This window comes from Nomascus leucogenys, chromosome 10 (genome assembly GCF_006542625.1).
Source record: "Nomascus leucogenys isolate Asia chromosome 10, Asia_NLE_v1, whole genome shotgun sequence".
NCBI classification, from domain to species: domain Eukaryota; kingdom Metazoa; phylum Chordata; class Mammalia; order Primates; family Hylobatidae; genus Nomascus; species Nomascus leucogenys.
This window is the reverse complement of record NC_044390.1, coordinates 28,290,820-28,308,420: the sequence shown is the minus strand read 5'-3', so window position 1 is coordinate 28,308,420 and position 17,601 is coordinate 28,290,820. Positions and strand designations below refer to the sequence as shown.

General features: G+C 41.0%; 1 protein-coding gene across 1 annotated transcript in view; it reads right to left on the bottom strand.

Moving 5' to 3' along the window:
- Positions 1–17,032, bottom strand: part of E2F7 (E2F transcription factor 7) — a 42,607-nt gene extending 25,575 nt beyond the window's left edge. Inside the window, exons 1-4 of the mRNA XM_003259578.4 lie at positions 16,810–17,032; positions 16,011–16,103; positions 6,784–7,059; positions 1,510–1,678 (exon numbers count right to left, since the gene is read on the bottom strand). Of these exons, the coding sequence (XP_003259626.2) occupies positions 1,510–1,678; positions 6,784–7,059; positions 16,011–16,103 (538 nt within the window). The 5' untranslated portion in view covers positions 16,810–17,032. The remainder of the gene's footprint in view (positions 1–1,509; positions 1,679–6,783; positions 7,060–16,010; positions 16,104–16,809) is intronic.
- Positions 17,033–17,601: the final 569 nt, after the last annotated feature.

Genomic DNA, 17,601 nt, shown 5'->3' with positions numbered 1-17,601 from the left:
GAGCAGTCAGCAGTCCCTTGCCTAAAACTGCCTGCTTTTTTATTCTAGTCTGTTTTCATATATTAACACATCTTGTTGAGGGAGTGTAACATTCCATACACCCTCCCATTAGAAATGCCATGTGAATGCAACTGATACACCCAGGGCCAGCAAGGGGACCCAATTTTTTGATGTTCAGTTGGGTCACTTTCCCTTTCTTGATTAATTGCCCCCAATCCTAGAATACTATATTATACTTCTGGGCTCCAAATCGGCCCCCAAACCATAGCATTCTACTTCCTCTTCCTATAGAGATGGACGGGACAGCTTGGGTATCAACATTCTAGTGAGGGCTGACTAGAAACTGTTCCACATAATAAGAGCTCTCCATGCCAGCCATTGACGTTGGCATGTTACTGACATTATCCCTAACTTTGCTATGTCTCTGCAAGGTAGGTGCTGCAGTCTCTAAGTAATAGACCAAAAAAAGGTTAATTCACTTTTTAAAGCTCTTACGGCCTGTAAATTAGAGAGCTGGGCTTCAAATCCAGCCCTATGTGACCCAGAGCCCAGCCCATGGTCTTCTTATCATAACCCACTGTCTCTTCTTCTCAGTTTCCAACCACCAAAATCTGTTTAGCTTTCAGCTTGAATAATTCAAGTTGACCTTCCTCTACTTGGGCACATTTCTCTAGGATATGGAAGAAATAGAACTAAGAAACAAACTAAAAATTATAATCTATCATTTATTTATTTAGCTGATTTCTTCAGAACTTTTTCTTTTTTGTGTGTATGTAACACCTTCCTATTTTTAAGGGGACACCCTGACACCTTCATGTCATTGTGATTTCTGCTTATTTAACGAGTGTCAACAATATGTTCACTCTGGAACTAACTGCAATGTCCACTAGGGGTCTCTATTCTGAAGCAGGTGTATACATACTTCCAGCACACACACCCACCCATCTCACATCATACACTCATGCACGTGAACACACGGATTCTTCTTTGTTATAAGGTTTAGTTGTTTGAGTTATGTCCAAATGACCTTTTTCTAATTTGACCCACTTGGTGTGCCAATCACTGTATAGGGCTTTAAACATAATGCTCTTGCTCTCAAATCTTGCTTTACAAAGTTGAAATAACACCAGTTCTGAACTCCTGGAAGCATTATTAAAAATAAAAAGCAGGCTATTTCTAAATAGTTTTGCATCTGTCTGAAGTAAGAAGAATTTAAAATATGAGATACTAATTTGTAATGTAACTCTATTATAAAAATATTACTCATTATAAAACTATTTTTTAAGGTTAAAAAAGACTGCATTCTCATTTGGTCCTCAGGTCTAAAAGGCTCCCTGAAATTCCATGTATAATGAAAACAAATTTGACGATGACAAAGGAAGCTCTGCCTGTTCCTCTGTCTTCACCCAATTGAGGGGCCCACTCTACCTCAAGCCTTCGGCCTGCCCAAGGAAACCAGTTTCCCACTGTAACTGGAGACAGGCCTCCAGGTATTCTGATGATACATACCAAGACTGACAGCAACTTCATCTAGGGAGATGGTAGTTTTCTCAGTTGACAAGGGATAACTTGGATAGCGAGCTAGAAACTTCTGGCACAGCAGTCCTAAACTTTTCTGTTTTCTGCTTGGCCTTTGCTTTTCAAATTCGTCCACAGCACTGTCCCCAACAACATCAAGCTACAGAGGGCAGATAGAAGGGAGGGGGAAGATGTCACAGTTAACATCCTAATGGAGAAATGGCAATGGCCAGTGTTGGCAAACTGGGGGGACATCTCAATCCATACCATCCTAGATTCTAGTTAAAATACATTTCCTAATCTAATTCCCTGAATGTTTTATCTATTGTCTTCTCTGGACTGATTTGTTTTCTCCTTTATAATTTGAGGCTGAGTCTATTAGTCAAAAGTTTGACAAATGAAAAATGAGAGTCATTTACAGGTTGCTACAGTCTAGCTACTAGTGCGCTCACTAGGCCTGTGGAATCAGCATCACTAAGGGCTTGTGAGATGTAGAAGCTCAGGCATCAGCTGTATCAGAATCTGCCTTTTCATAAGATTCTAGGTGATTTCTAATGACATGGAAGTTTCAGACGCACTGGCCTGCATTCTGTCACCAAACTGTTTTATATTTTACAATCGACCAAAGGTTGATGAAAGTGAATGAACGCAGTCCAATCATATTCTTCCTTATCCTTTTATTTGTAAACACATTAAACTAGCATCCTGTCTCCTCAACCCACATTTGAAAGGGGCTCCATTCAAGCACCAAGAAAGTAAAAGGCTTTTCGACAAACAGATTCAAAAGAAAAGTGATATAATTATTTCTACAGATTCAGAAAAAGCATTTGATAAATTTAACAGTCATTCATGATTTTCAAAAACACCTTTAAAAAACTAGGAATAACATATCGGGGCCTGTAGTGGGGTGGGGGGAGGGGGGAGGGATAGCATTAGGAGATATACCTAATGTAAATGACGAGTTAATGGGTGCAGCACACCAACATGGCACATGTATACATATGTAACAAACCTGCACGTTGTGCACATGTACCCTAGAACTTAAAGTATAATAAAAAAATTTAAAAAAAACTAGGAATAACAGAGAACTTCTTCAATGAAGGGTATTCATGAAAACAAAACAGCAAACATCTATTTGTAAAACCTTGGACGTGTTCCCTTAAAGTCAGGAAACAATATGGATGCCCATTATCACTTTCTCTTCTATCTCATATTGAAGACCCTAGTCAATGCATGAGGACAAGAAAAAGAAACTGAGGCACAGGGACTGGAAAGGAATCAGCTACTTTCCTTCTGCAGAAGATGTCACTATTCACACAAAAAAACTCAAAAGAATTTCAAACAAATCATTAAAAATAGTTTTAGAATTTGGCAAGGTAGTTGAATACAAGATAATATGTTTTTTAAAATCTGCTGCATTCCTATACAAGAGTAACAGCAAATAAATTGAAAAGACATCATTTACGAAAGCAACAAAAATGATAAGGATTTTAGAAATAAATCTAGCAAAAATCTATTTGCATAAAATCCTAAAACTTAGATTTTAAAGAATACTTAAAATTTAGTGAAATATATTGTCTTCATAGATAAGAAAACTCAGTATCTTAAAGAGGTTAATTCTTAATCTCTAGATTAAATGCAATCTCAATAAAATCCAATCTAAAATACACATGGAAGAACAAACAGCCCAGGGTAGCCCACACACTCTGAAGAAAAATAAGTTGAGGGTCCCGTTTTACCTGATATCAGTGCTTATTACAATAGGGTATTAGGGCAGGGATGGACAATGGAACAGGAGGAGTTCAGAAACAGACACACATGTAAATGGAACTTTAATATGAAAGCAGTTGCACTGCCAGCTGGGGGGAAGAGAAAGACCTCCTGAAAAAATGGTGCAGGGCCAACTGATGATATGTATAGAAAAACAAAGTTGTATCTTGACTCACACCATACACAAAAAGCAATTCCAAATGGATCAAGGATTTCATGTAAAGCAAATTTTAAATAGAAAATGAAGGAGAATATTTTTCTAACCTTGGAATAGGGAAGAGCTTCTTCAGACACAAAAAACATTACCCTTAAAAGGAAAAAATGAACTATATTAAACTTAAGAACTTTTGTTCATCAAGAAATAACATAAAGGGAAAAGACAATTAGCGAACTGAAAGAATAGATACATAACACATATAATAAAGGTTTAGTATCATTATATAATCAACTCCTACAAATCAATATGACAAAAAAAAAACAATTAAAATTGGCAAAGAACACAAACAGGCATTTCACAGAGGAGCAAAAAACATGGTGGCCAGTACACATGTGGAAAGAAGCTTAATCTCATGAGTGATCAAAGAAAAGCAAATGAATATCACAAAAAGATACACACTGTATAGACATGAGATTAGCAGAAATTACTAAATTTGACAATTTCAAGTGTCAGAGAGGATATGGATGACTACAAGTTTATATATTTCTGGGGGGAGGCAAATAGTGCTTTGGAAAGCAATTTGGCATTATCTTGTGAACATCTGCATATCTAATGACCTAGCACCTCTACTAGTACGTATGTATCCAAAACAGTAGTTCTCAAACCTTTTGCTCCAAGGACTCCTTTATGTTCTTAAAAATTACTGAGGACTCCACAGGGCTTTTTGTTTATGTGGGTTATCTATTGATAGTTACCATGTTAGAAATCAAAATTGAGGCAGTTAAAATGTTTTGTGAGAAAGGGGTATTTTATACATTATTTTTCAAATCTCTTTAGTTTCTGGATTAATAGAAGAGAACTGATTCTTGTGCTTGCCTTTGGTAGTCAGTCTGTTGCAATATCCACATTGTGTACTTCCTGGAAGACTTCAGTGTACACTTGGGAGAGAATGAGAGTTCAAATGGCAAAGGTCTTTGTATAATTATGAAAACAGTTTTGACCTCCTGACTCTCTGAAAGACTGTCTGTGGACACTGAGGTCCCCAGATGACCGTTTGAGAACCACTGCCCAAGGGAAACTTGTATTTGTACACCAGGAGACATAAACAAGAATGAATATCATAGCATAGTCTGTATTAGCCCTAAACTGCAAACAACCCAAATGGCTATAAACAGGAGAATGAATAAACTGTGGTGTAAGCATGCGATGGAATGTTATACAGCGATGAAAGAACTACAGCTACATGCGAAAACACAAATGAACCTAAAGGATATATGTTGATTGACAAAAGCAAGTCCCCTAAGACTATAAATACAAATTCAGAAGAGTGGTTATTCTGTTGGCGAGAGAAATGTAAATTAATTACATTGCACCCATTTTTGGGCTGAGAGGTAGATTCATGGTGTTAAAGGTACTGTGAAGGATAAGTGTATTTTAGATGATCAAATAGTCTATCAAAAGGTAATAAAGACTAGTTTAAAAAAGGTATTAAAAGTCTGTTTTAACATTGAGTACCCCAAGACAGTAAGAAGGGAACAATAGACACCAGGGCCTACTTGAGGGTAGAGGGGTGACAGGAGGGTGAGGATTGAAAAACTACCTATTGGGTATTATGCTGATTACCTGGGTGACCAAATTATCTGTACACCAAACACTCGCAAAATGCAATTTACCCATGTAACAAACCTGCACATGTACCCACTGAACTTAAAAGTTAGAAAGAAAAAAAAAAAACTACAAAACACTTGACTTTGATCTAATAAATCAGACATTAAAAGCATCAGTATAGTAAGTTTTCTGGATACAAGATCAATACACACACAAAAAAATCAATTGCATTTGTATATACTAGAAACAAACTACTGGAAATTGAAACTAAAAAAAAAAATACAATTTGCAATAGCATCAAAAAATTTGGAAACCTAGAGATAAATCTGACAAAAGATGTATAACACCTGTATACCAAAAATTGCGAAACTCTGCTGAAAGATATTAAAGCCCTAAATTTTAAAAGAAAGTCTGTTTTAAATCTGCCGAAATTTTAGGCATTTACTTCCTACAGGTGGTGAACATTTCTAGTGAATGATCAGCTAAAATCTCTCTATAAAGCTTGGGTAGAAAACCAAAATTTTAATTGTTTTAGGGGCGTGTTAAACAACTAGTTCTACCAAAGTAAGAGATCAACAATGTTACCTTGTGAAAGAGGTCACTAACGATTCCCATTGGCTGATTTTCACTTTGCTATATTTTTGTCAAAAAAATTAGAAAAAATCTAATACTTATATGCCTTTGACAATAAAAGGCACATTTAATCTTATTTAGTTTTTAGAACCCCAATAAAACCAGGACAGGTACCACAACCCTCATTTTACAGGCGAGTAAATTGAGATGCAGAGATCCTGAGTGATATTCCCACTCAACCAGCTAGTGATTTGAACCTAAGGCCTTAGACCAGCTCCTTGTGTGTTCCACATCAAATATAAAACGGAAAGGAAGCCAAAGAACAGGCCAGACTTAAAAAAATGAATTGTGAAATTCCTCTGGCTTCAAGCACATAGGAACTACTGTGTGATTTGTATTTAGTTACATGAAAGAATCTCTTACTACTACCACTAATCTACCACCGCAAGATATATAACAGATTAAATTCATTTTGTTCTATGAATTTCAAGTTGTAATTCGAGACATCTTTTTTCTCTCTTCCCAATTTCTTCATTTTGGCAATTTTTATAGCTTGAAAAATCCGCCAAAAAGAGAAAAATGGCTAAGAATACTGAAATCTGCAAAACTTTTCTTATCAAGTCTGAGAAAAAGCTTGATGGGAAGTGAAAATAATTAACTTTTTTTTTTTTTTTAACAAAGTCTAGACAGCTGCTTATTCAACAGCACTGGTTCCCCACAGAACAGGTAATTTAAAGATGGCTTAACTTCACTAAAGCCCCAAACTAACAAACTGAACATATATAAGAATAATGGAATTTCCTAAATAAAAAATATTTACATTAATATTATCCCTAAAATCTGGGCAAAATTAAAATTCACAGCAGCATTTAAAAAATCCAAATTCCTTCATTAAATAAAAATGATTAAATATCATTACTTTAAAATAATTTATCTTTTTTAAATGAGCCCTGGTCCAGGGAGTATCATACAGAAAAGAAAGCATTCATTATGAAAAATAAGATAGAATGAGAATTCTACTATAAATCAAAAGATACTCAGTTTGCCACTGCTTTTGGCTCAATAGGAGCTGACAAGTTGACAGTTCTATGACTTTTTAATAATCAAGTAAAATTGTTTAAGTTCTAAAAAATCCCTGAGGAGCACAGTCTGTTTACCTGTAGAGAATCTGTAAATGCATCGTCCTTGTTTTCAATGGGTCGGAATAGTCCCTTTTTCTTCTCCCGGTCCCTTATATCTGGGCTGGCAGCACTAATGAGCATCTTCAGGTTAGCTGTGGGTGTCCACGGTTCCGCTTGCTGTCTGTCAACAAGCTTAACTGGAGTAATGGGATTTCTTTCTGGAGTAAATTTTTTTTGCTTTGATAAATCAATTGGTTCATTTTTTATTGGAGTCTTCGGGGCCATCCTTGATCGATCAACAAATATATTTTCCTATTTTAAAAAAGAGACTTTTAGCAAGAATGAGAAAGGGCAGGTAACAGCTAAGAGTACACTTTGTTCCCAATATTCACTAAGACTTGAAAATACAAATAGGACCTTATGTTTAGGGCTGAAAAGTATCAGGATAGGACTAACGAAAAGTAGTCATGGGAAAAGAAGAGTGGCTCCAATGAGAAGTAGAGTATACTCTGCTACTCCTTTTACACCTATCTTTCATGGTATCTCTGTAAGAGAAATCACAACGTATCTGTTACTGTTGCATGTTTACAACAGACGAGGACTATGAGGGCCAATGTGGGTTGAGTCCATATTGTTTCTAAGTGTCATGTTTTTTAAAACACTACTTACAAGTTTGCATCGACTAGTGAAGAGCAACAATGCTTCTGTAGTTCAATGTGTACCAGTGCTAATACAGCACTTAGTAGCAGGACCAGTTAATGGAAGAGCATCCAACAAAATCCTACATTTTAAGCCAACCTAGAGAGCTCTCTAATGTCATTCTCCTAGAGCAGTGCATCTCAAACTACCCACGGTAAAGGACACGTTTTTTTAGATTTCTAAACTGCAAACTGATATGTGACCTTACTTCATAGGACTAATATGCAACACAACTCCCACCAGATGTGATTTGCCATTTGAGTTTGTCACTCAGACTGACCCACAGCCTCTTCAACAAGAAGAGACCACTAATCATAAGCTAATCATAATCATAATCATATGGTGGCAATACTGAATTGCTACTGAGGTTTATTTTTCTTCCTTTTTTTTTTTTTTTTAAAGATAGGGTCTCACTCTGTTGCCCAGCCTGAGTACAGTGGTGTGATCATAATTCACTATAGCCTCAAACTCCTGGGCATGTGCAATCCTCTCGCCTTAGCCTCCCAAGTAGCTGGGACCACAGACATGCACCACTACACCCAAATACTTATATTTTATTTTTTGGAGATAGGGTCTCACTCTGTCACCCAGGCTGGAGGGCAATGGCATGATCACAGCTAACTGCAGCCTCAAACTCCTGGGCTCCAGTGATCTTCCCACCTCAGCCTCCCAAAGTGCTAGGATTTCCAGTGGTGTGCATACTACAGTGGTGTGCACACCATTTCCAGTGCACACCCCTGCACCCAGCTAATTTTTAAAATTTTGTGTGGAGATGGGGTCTTGCCATGTTGCCCAGGCTGGTCTTGAACTTCTGGCTTCAAGTGATTCTCCTGCCTCAGCCTCCCAAAGTCCTAGAATTACAGGCATGAGACATCACGCCTGGCCTTTTAAAATTTTTTTAGACATCGGGGTCTCACTATGTTACCAAGGCTCATCTCAAACTCCTGGCTTCAAGTAATCATCTCATCTTGGCCTCTCAAAGTGCTAGGATTACAGGCATGAGCCACCACATCTAGACTACTGAGGTTTTTAGGTGCTTGACTCCCAAGTTCCGTTCTTAATTTTTTGCACCCTGGTGATAGTTTGTGGAATAGCATCTGCCTCCAGACCACCTGTTGAGGTAGACTGTCTTAACTAATTCTAAGAAAAGATTAATGATGGGCGCATTGTAAAAAAGGACTAAGTATATAGAATCCACCTTTGGAACTAACAAGTAATTAAAATATATCTTTCCCCTAAAAAAGTTTCAAAAATTCAATATGAGAATTCGATAATTCAATATTCAAAAACAGAAAGATTCTCCTCTTTCTGTAGTATTCCTTTCCGGTCAATAGTGTCTCATATAATTATAAAGGTAGATGAGTTCTCTGTCACTTCTTCCCTGTACACTCCATATAGCTACTGAATGCTTCGATTTTGGTTGAGCAGGGGTTTACAGTAAGTGTTTTCCTATAAATGAGCAACATGTGAAGAGGTAAAATATTGGGAGAAACTGGAGTTTGTGTAGGCAAGGCAACTCTTGCTCCTTGTATCAGCAGAAGCTGCATGCTAGCCATGGCAACATTCGGTCCTAGTATAAGAGGAAGGAGAGGAGTCAGTGGAAGTGGCGATTTCTCATACTACAGTAAGTACCCGACCCGGAATGCTGCATCTACCCACCTCTTTTAACAAGTCCTTGTTAGCGTGCTAGTCTGATAAAGGCATCTACAGGTGAATTCTGAAGGGAAATTACTGTTTACTATGTGCCAGGCTCTGTTTCATGCATTTTGCACGTATTGACTCCTCATCCAATCCTGTGACATAGGCACTAATATTTTTCCGTTGTACAGATGAAGAAACTGAGGCACAGAGAAGTCAAATAACTTGCCTGAGGTCACCTATGACCTCATTCAGTGTAAAATCATTGGTATGCAAGAAATAGCTGAAGGCAGAACTTTCTGAAATTCTGCATCTAAAAATGAGCTTGGCCGGGCGCGGTGGCTCACGCCTGTAATCCCAGCACTTTGGGAGGCCGAGGCGGGCGGATCACGAGGTCAGGAGATCGAGACCATCCTGGCTAACATGGTGAAACCCTGCCTCTACTAAAAATAGAAAAAAAAATTAGCCAAGCATGGTGGCGGGCGCCTGTAGTCCCAGCTACTCGGGAGGCTCAGGCAGGAGAATGGCGTGGACCTGGGAGGCGGAGCTTGCAGTGAGCCGAGATCGTGCCACTGCACTCCAGCCTGGGCGACAGCGAGACTCCATCTCAAAAAAAAAAATAAAATAAAAATGAGCTTGTGTCCTGGGTACAAACTGGGAGGAAGTTATCCTTTTCACAGCTCCAACCAAAGGTACCCAGCAGGCCACTGATCCCCACTAGCACCTAGGGAGAGGCAGCATGGGGAAATAGTTATATATGCAGGATGTAGGGCCAGCTAACCTACCCCTGCTACTTAACAGCAGGGGTGAGTGTGGCAAGTTCCTGTACCTCACTATACTTTCTTTCTCTCAACCGAAAATGAAGTTCATAAAAATACCAATCTCAAGGGTTATGAGATTAGTTCCTGGCATATAGTGAGCGCTCGATAAAACTTAGCTATTATCTTTTCCCTCTTTTCTATTCTTTATTACCATTCACTCTGGCATTTCGAGCTAAATATACTACAGCACATCATATTGCTATTGAACTTCCAGGATGTGTGTCTTGTCTCAATAACAAGACTGTGCCCTTGAAAAGGTCAAGAAGCAAGTTCCACATATCTTGTTCATCACAATTTTTGGCACAATGCCTTGCCCACTGCAGGTACTCAAAGAACACTGTGCTTTGATGAGTTATTCCAAAAGGTATCCTCATGGTGGAGGGTGTGGTCCAGGCATGCTGGGTGGACAGAGATTTACACGCCTTCTCCATTGCTTCCAACAGAGTTGCTTTTTCTCTAGCGAGGGAGCAATTGAGAATGGATTATTTCTTCATATACTTTGATATATTTTCACTGTAGTTTACTGAATACTCAAAGTAGGAGGGGATCTAGGTCATGTGGTAGGTTATGATTGAATTACACCTCTACATCAAGAGAAAAAATATGCCAAGCCAATTGTTTTCTAAGGTCTCAGGTGGACAGAAAGTCAATTGCAATCTAGTCACACCTTGCTCCATCTGTCTGTCCTGCTATGCTGACAGCATATACGGCTGTGGAAAGGGCACTGCAATGGAAACCTCATTTGTGTCCCAGCTGTTTGTATCTTTTTTATCCCGGACAACTGTTCGTTCTGTCTGGGCCCAGATTTCCCTATGTATAAAATGAGGAATTTAGATGAAAGTATCTATCTCCAAGGTTTTCTAGCAAGGCTGCCTAGCTGTGGAGTGGATGCTGGGATGCACCCTGATCTCTTCAGACATGACTCATTCCCCAGCTGCTGGAAGTAATGCCAACAGTCATCCCATAACTGGACTGCTTTGGCTGAAGACGGCTGACTTGTCCAAGGTCACACCACTTCCTGGGAAGCCTCTCCTGTACTCACTGGCTGGTAGAAGTAGCACAGACATATAAAAGCCAGGACTCTGAGAGGCCAAGGTGGGCAGATCACGAGGTCAGGAGATCGAGACCATCCTGGCTAACACGGTGAAACCCCATGTCTACTAAAATTACAAAAACAAAAATTAGCCGGGCGTGGTGGCGGGCGCCTGTAGTCCCAGCTCCAGCGACTCTGGGGGCTGAGGCAGGAGAATAGCGTGAACCCAGAAGGCAGAGCTTGCAGTGAGCCGAGATCACGCCATTGCACTCCAGCCTGGGTGACAGAGGGAGATTCTGTCTCCAAAAAAAAAAAAAAAAAAAAAAAAAAGCCAGGCCTCCTTGCCCCAACTCTGGACTCCTCTGATGGCTGCCCTAGAACTCCCCAGAGGGTAACTTCCACTGTGACTGTATTGCAGCTCCACTTATCCTTCTGTCCAATTCCATGCCTTCCTGTCCCTTCCCTAGGCATTGATCCCAAGAGTACTTCCTAATAAACCTCCTGCACACTTAACCTCTGGGTAAGATCTGCTTCAGGAAATCTAACCTGCAACACCCTGGAAATCACTCCCTCCATGAGAGTGTCCTGTGAAATGGCCCTCTAGTTCTCATATGTAAATAGAGGTAATATACCTTGGCTTACCTACCATAGAGTTGCTGTGATGATGAGCTCAGAAGGTAAAAGCACTCTGTCATCTGTGAAGTGTTATACAGATGTTCATTATTATTACTAATAACACCAGCACACTGACTATAGGTAAACTAGTTTATGCTGCCATAGAAAGGTCTTCGTTGTCTTGGTTCTAGTCCTGCTTCTGTATCTGATACAGCTTTCATCATGTTATCTCAAACAATATACACAGTCAAGTGTATATATTAGCTCTGGGCCATATTTAGCCAACTTCTTTTTCAGTTCCCTCTCATGCACATCCCACATTCTGCCCAAACAGTCCCTCTGCTACTCAAACCTGCCCTGCACTTTATCACAGCTAAGCTGGTGCTCACACCACCACTTCCTCTTTAATGCCACTGGTTTTGCCTGTTGAAATTCTGTCTACTATTTAAGTCTCATTGCAACGACTACATGTTAGAAAGTGTCTCCTTCTAGCTATGGACCAACAACTCTCCTTTCCAGAGCACACTTTCTAGAAGAAATCCACACTGAGGGTTTCCTCTGCCTACCTCCTAGGGGTCCCTCAAACTACCAGTCTGTTCTGATCCACTGCACTTTTATTTTCAACAAATATTTTTGTTCCAGATGCTGGGGATATGGTGATTTAATGAGTTTCCTAATCTCCCTAAATCCATTTTTTTCTTCCATAAATTGGAATCAATATATAATACTCCCCACATTGAATTTTTGTAAAGCACCCATAGGCACATAGTCTTCACACTGTTTTGAATCAGACTGATAGCCTATCAGTTGCCAGATCACCTCTCAGTTGCCAGATCAAGTCAATGGCAAAATATCTTACTTGACCTCACTGCAGCAGTTAAGACTGTTGACTATTCTTTGTTCTACAGAACTCTCAGCCCTTAACTTGTGAGATACCACTGTTTCTTTCTCTCCTGGTTCTTCTCATACTTCTGATTGTGCCTTCTCAGCCTCCTTCTATTTTCACTCTTACAAACCAAACCGCAAGAGTCCACAGACAACCCTCTGCCGCTCTCTCATTATTTGCCACTCTCACGTATAGAGCTTTAAAATCAACCTGTATGCTGACAATTCCTGTTCGGACCTGATTACGACCTTTCATGAATTCCAAAATCAGACCACCTGCTGCTTTTTGCACATATTTATTTACCTATAAATCACACAGGTACAAATATATTCCAAACTGAACTTACCTTTCTCACCCACTCCCAAGAGAGATGAATGACCTTCAAAGAACACCCATGCCCATTAAGTTTGGGCGTTGTCTCCAAATATGCCATGCTCATTTCTACTTCTTCACTAACTCCCCTCCTCTCTACTTGCCTGAGACTCAGTATTCCTTCCTTCCAGCCATAGCTCAAGTGCTAGCTCCTTCACAAAGCTCTCCTAGCCTCTTTGGCCCAGACTATTTTCCACTTTTGTTGTCTCAAGTGCATTGTAAACAGGTAAGAGGCATAGTAACTTTGGGTAATGAAGTTGGAAACATGTTTTAAAGAAAAGTTTCTCCATGACTGGTAAGAAGATGCATGCATAATACAGTATATATAGACCTTGACCAATGGGCAAATGGCCAAGAAAGAAATCCTCTAAATGACCGCAGATCCAGCAAGACACCACTCCAGGTATTCCCCAGAGAGATTCCAAGAAGGAACAACTCAGCACCACTAGCTTAGAGCCACTCTTGATTTCTTGAACATTTTTTTGAATGCTCACACCTCATGCTGTTACTTCTGCCTAAAATGTCCATCTCATTCACTCTTGCTTTCTTGTAGGTTGAGCTTCCTCATCCACTAAGGGTTAGCCCAAATGTTCCTTCCTCTGTGAAGCTTTTTAACTCTCTCTGAACTTCCCATGAATTTATTTCCTCCTCTTCTTTCTGCCCAGGTAATTTGTTCCTACTCCTAGTATAGCACTTACCAAATCACAGTATAGTTTTACATCTGGGCCCCTGAAAGTCTCCCTGGTAACTGAGGGCAGGGTGGACATCATGCTCATCTTTAGGCTATCAGTCTGATTCAAAACAGTGTGAAGACTATGTGCCTACGGGTGCTTTACAAAAACTCAATGTGGGGAGTATTATATATATTGATTCCAATTTATGGAAGAAAAAAATGGATTTAGGGAGATTAGGAAACTCATTAAATCACCATATCCCCAGCATCTGGAACAAAAATATTTGTTGAAAGACTTTCTAAGTATATTTGTTTTAGGTCACATAGCTAATAAATGGCAAAGTAGGAAATCAAACCCAGGACCCCTTGGCTCTTAAACCGCATGTTTTCATTATCCCTAGAAAGCATCCTTCCTTTACTTCATAGCAGCATGAAAAAGACAGACAGAAGCCCCTCCTAGTAACTCCATGGAAGCACCCTGTTCTCATCTCTTGCCTTCTATTTGAGTTGACATAATCCCTGCTCATAAATGCTATTTCAAACATTTTCACTGCTTTCCCAATCTCTTTAAGCCACTTGAGTTTTTTTCCCTACACACATTAGAATGTGAAAGCTCAACTGGACACAGTAGCACTTGCTGATGCTAGAGAAGGGTCCTTGTTGAAGGTACTTGATAAAAGTCATTGACCCAGAGGAAGAGAAGTAAAGCACTGACTTAGACGTTATATAAATGTATGGATATATATTTTTTCAAGGCTGAACCATCCAAATTGGAAAGGAAAACAAAGTTTTGCTCCAAAACTCTCAAAACCAAAACTCTGAATATATACTTTAAGTCTGGGCATTTCCACCCTCATGACTTAGATAATTAAAAAAAAAAAAGGCCACTTTAAGTAATCTTCGCTTTATCTGTGGTTTCACTTCCAGTGGTCAAATGCAGTCCAAAAATATCACATGGAAAATTCCAGAAATAAACAATTCATGAGTTTTAGATTGTGTGCAGTTCTGTGTAATGAAATCTCACGTCATCCTGCTCCGTCCTGCTTCGGATGTGACTCACCCCTTTGTCCAGCGTATTTGCACTGTAGATACTACCTGCTCGAGCAGCCACTGTGTTATCAGGCTGGCTGTCACGGTATTGCAGTGCTCATGTTTGAGTAACTCTTATTTGACTTTATAATGGCTCCAAAGCACAACAGTAGTGATGCTGGCAATTTGGATATGCCAAAGGGAAGCCATAAAGTGCTTCTTTTAAGTGAAAAGGTGAACGTTCTTGACTTAAGGAAAGAAAAAAATCGTACGTTGAGGTTGCTAAGATCTACTGTAAGAATTAGTCTCCTATTTGTGAAATTATAAAGAATGAATGAGAAATTTATGCTAGTTTTGCTGTCATACCCCGAACTGCAAAAGTTATAGCCATGGTACATAAGTGCTTAGCTAAGATGGAAAAGGCACTAAATTTGGGGGTGGAAAACATAAACAGAATAAACAGAAATGTGTTCCAACTAATGGCAATCCGGTTCACTATTATCCACAGTTTCAGGTACTCACTGCAGGTCTTGGAACACATTCCCTGTGGATAAAGGGGACTACAGTATTTCTTTACCTAATAAAAATAAATAAAAATGCTGGACAAAAAAAAAAAAATCCCTAGATGGGGGAGCATACAATTTCGCATCTATCCTAAATTAGCAATTTTCAAGTATTCTTCAAAGGCTCATACGAGCCTGGGTTGCTTTGCAACCTAGGATTTTCACTGTTGATGCTAAGCCTAAAAATAAGACCAGGAGCTCAGAGAAGTTCAATGCCCAAGTTGCTACTCACAGATTTATATTCAAAGTTTCTAAAACTTGGTTTGTTATTTCTATTTGCCTCTGCCTAAAAATGCTCAGATAGTTTAGACATTGTTATGGCCAGTTTACTTTGTAATGTTTCTTGAAAACAACACCTTGGTCTTACAAATCACCAGGGGTGCAAAATATAAGGTAATGGCTCAGTGCAAAACTAGCAACAGTACGGTAAAATATTCAGAATATACTGATGAGTTCAGCCACTTTATCTCCCTATATAGTAGGCACAGGTCTACTCTTGGGTGAATGGAACAGTCTCTGGGAGCTAGTTCATTGGTATGAAGACATTTCACAGCACTTTAATAATCCAGCATTTATGCCTGCAAAGGTCTTTTCCTGGGAACTGAGGCTTAGCATTCCTACAGAGCATTAGCTACACCACCCTTGACAACTGTATTATAAACTTTGATTGCTGTAGCCAGCATATTTTTGACTTATATAAATTGGTTACAACATTACATGTAACCTTGCCTATTTTTCCCACTATATCTGGGAGTAGAATTGCAACAATAATGGTTTGGATGGCTCTATTTTTAAAAAAGAATGTTTCTATAATGGTTATCAATATTAATTACTACGCTTAAATACAAATACAAATGGCATGTTGGAACACTTAATTGAATTCATCATCACCATCCTTAATATGTTAGAAACTAAGGTGTTTATGTTTGCTTACCTTTTGTGCATTTTCCCCATCTTCAACTGCAAAATCTAGTCTGGGCTGCCTGGGGCTGATCAGGTCTTTTAGTGTTAAACAATTTACCTCCATCTGTAATGCACAATTACACTAGAAAATGATTTTGCAATTAGGTATTTTTTCCTCAAACAAAAATATCTACATATGTGTTACTTGTTTGTCAATACGAAATTCCCCCTTCCCTAAGCACACCCTGGGCATTTCCAGGAGTTGTAGCCACCCTCAGCTTTCTAAAACTCACACGAACAAACTCAAACACCTAAAGTGTGCTTAGTAATACTGAAAATCTGGGAAGAAAAAAAATCTACAAAAATAGTAACTCCTTATGAAAAGCTAGATGGCAAAATAAAGTTACCAAGTCGGAAGGGTGTTGGGCAAATCTGTCAGAAAGTACAGGGTCTTCCAGGTCAGTTAATTTTGGCGCAAAGAACTGAGAGGAATTCGGCTTTGAGGGGTTTTGAATCGGGGGAAGGAAACCCGATCGCTAGACCAAACCCACTCAGCGCTGAGCAGCCCCTTCCCAGGCCTCCAAGCAGATCCCCCAAATAAACTCCTCCAATGAAAGCCCCAAGTTGTGGGGAAGGGCAAATTCCCTCTACTGCCGGGCCGGAGGGAGAGCTGCACCCGGCACACCCTCTGCGCAGCGGGTTTCCCGGCAGAAACACCTCGAGCCCTCGCCAGCCGGGGGACGTGAGGAGTGGCAGGCTGGCAGCCGGGGCGGGAGGGTGCCCGTATCCCAATTCCCGCCTCCCCACCGGCGCTGGGGCCGCACGCTTACCCCTGCTTTCCGAAGGAGGCTTCCTGCCTCTGCAGGGACCTCCACGGACCCAAGCGGATGAGGGAAGGTGGTGCGGCGATCAGCAGCCGGTCGGCGGCATCGGGAAGGGAGAGCGAGGCGCGCAGATCCCCGCGCCGAGTGCCCTGGGCTGGCGGGGACCCCGTGGCGTCCGTGTAGCGCCAGCGCTCAGACCGGCCGAGCGCGACTCCAGCCTGGATCGTAGTCCCCGCTAAAACACCTCCTCTGGCGCCTTGAGACCGAATTTGAGAATCCACCAATCAGCGGCGGCCGGCGGGGCGGCCCCGGCCAATCGTGCGGCGGCACGGCCCGGGCTCACCGCCCCTCGGAGTCTTGGCGCTCCGAGCCGCGCGTTTTGCCCTCACCCGCCCAATTGTTGCCGCCTCGGCCCCCTCCCCCTTCCGGGTACCTGGAAACCTCGGGCCCGGGAGCCAATTCCTGCTGGGGACGCGGGCCCGGGCGGCCGCGGGAAGCCAAGGTGGGGGCGGCGCGGGGCGGCGGGAGAAGGAGGAGGAGGAGGAGGGCTCTTTTGTTATGCATAGAAGACCCGCGCACGTCCTTGCCGCGCCCGGGGACCCCGGGCACAGCCAGAGGAGAGGAAAGCAGATGGGGTTTGGAAGAACGATCTACACCCTCTGGATGCTGCTGCCGCCATCCCCGCCCGCCCTCAGCAACCTGTGCGGAAGCGGAGTTGTCCAGACTTGCCGGGGCAAACTTCTTAACACCGCACGCTGGTGTGACACATGAACCATGGTTACCGCTCTGCCGCGAGCA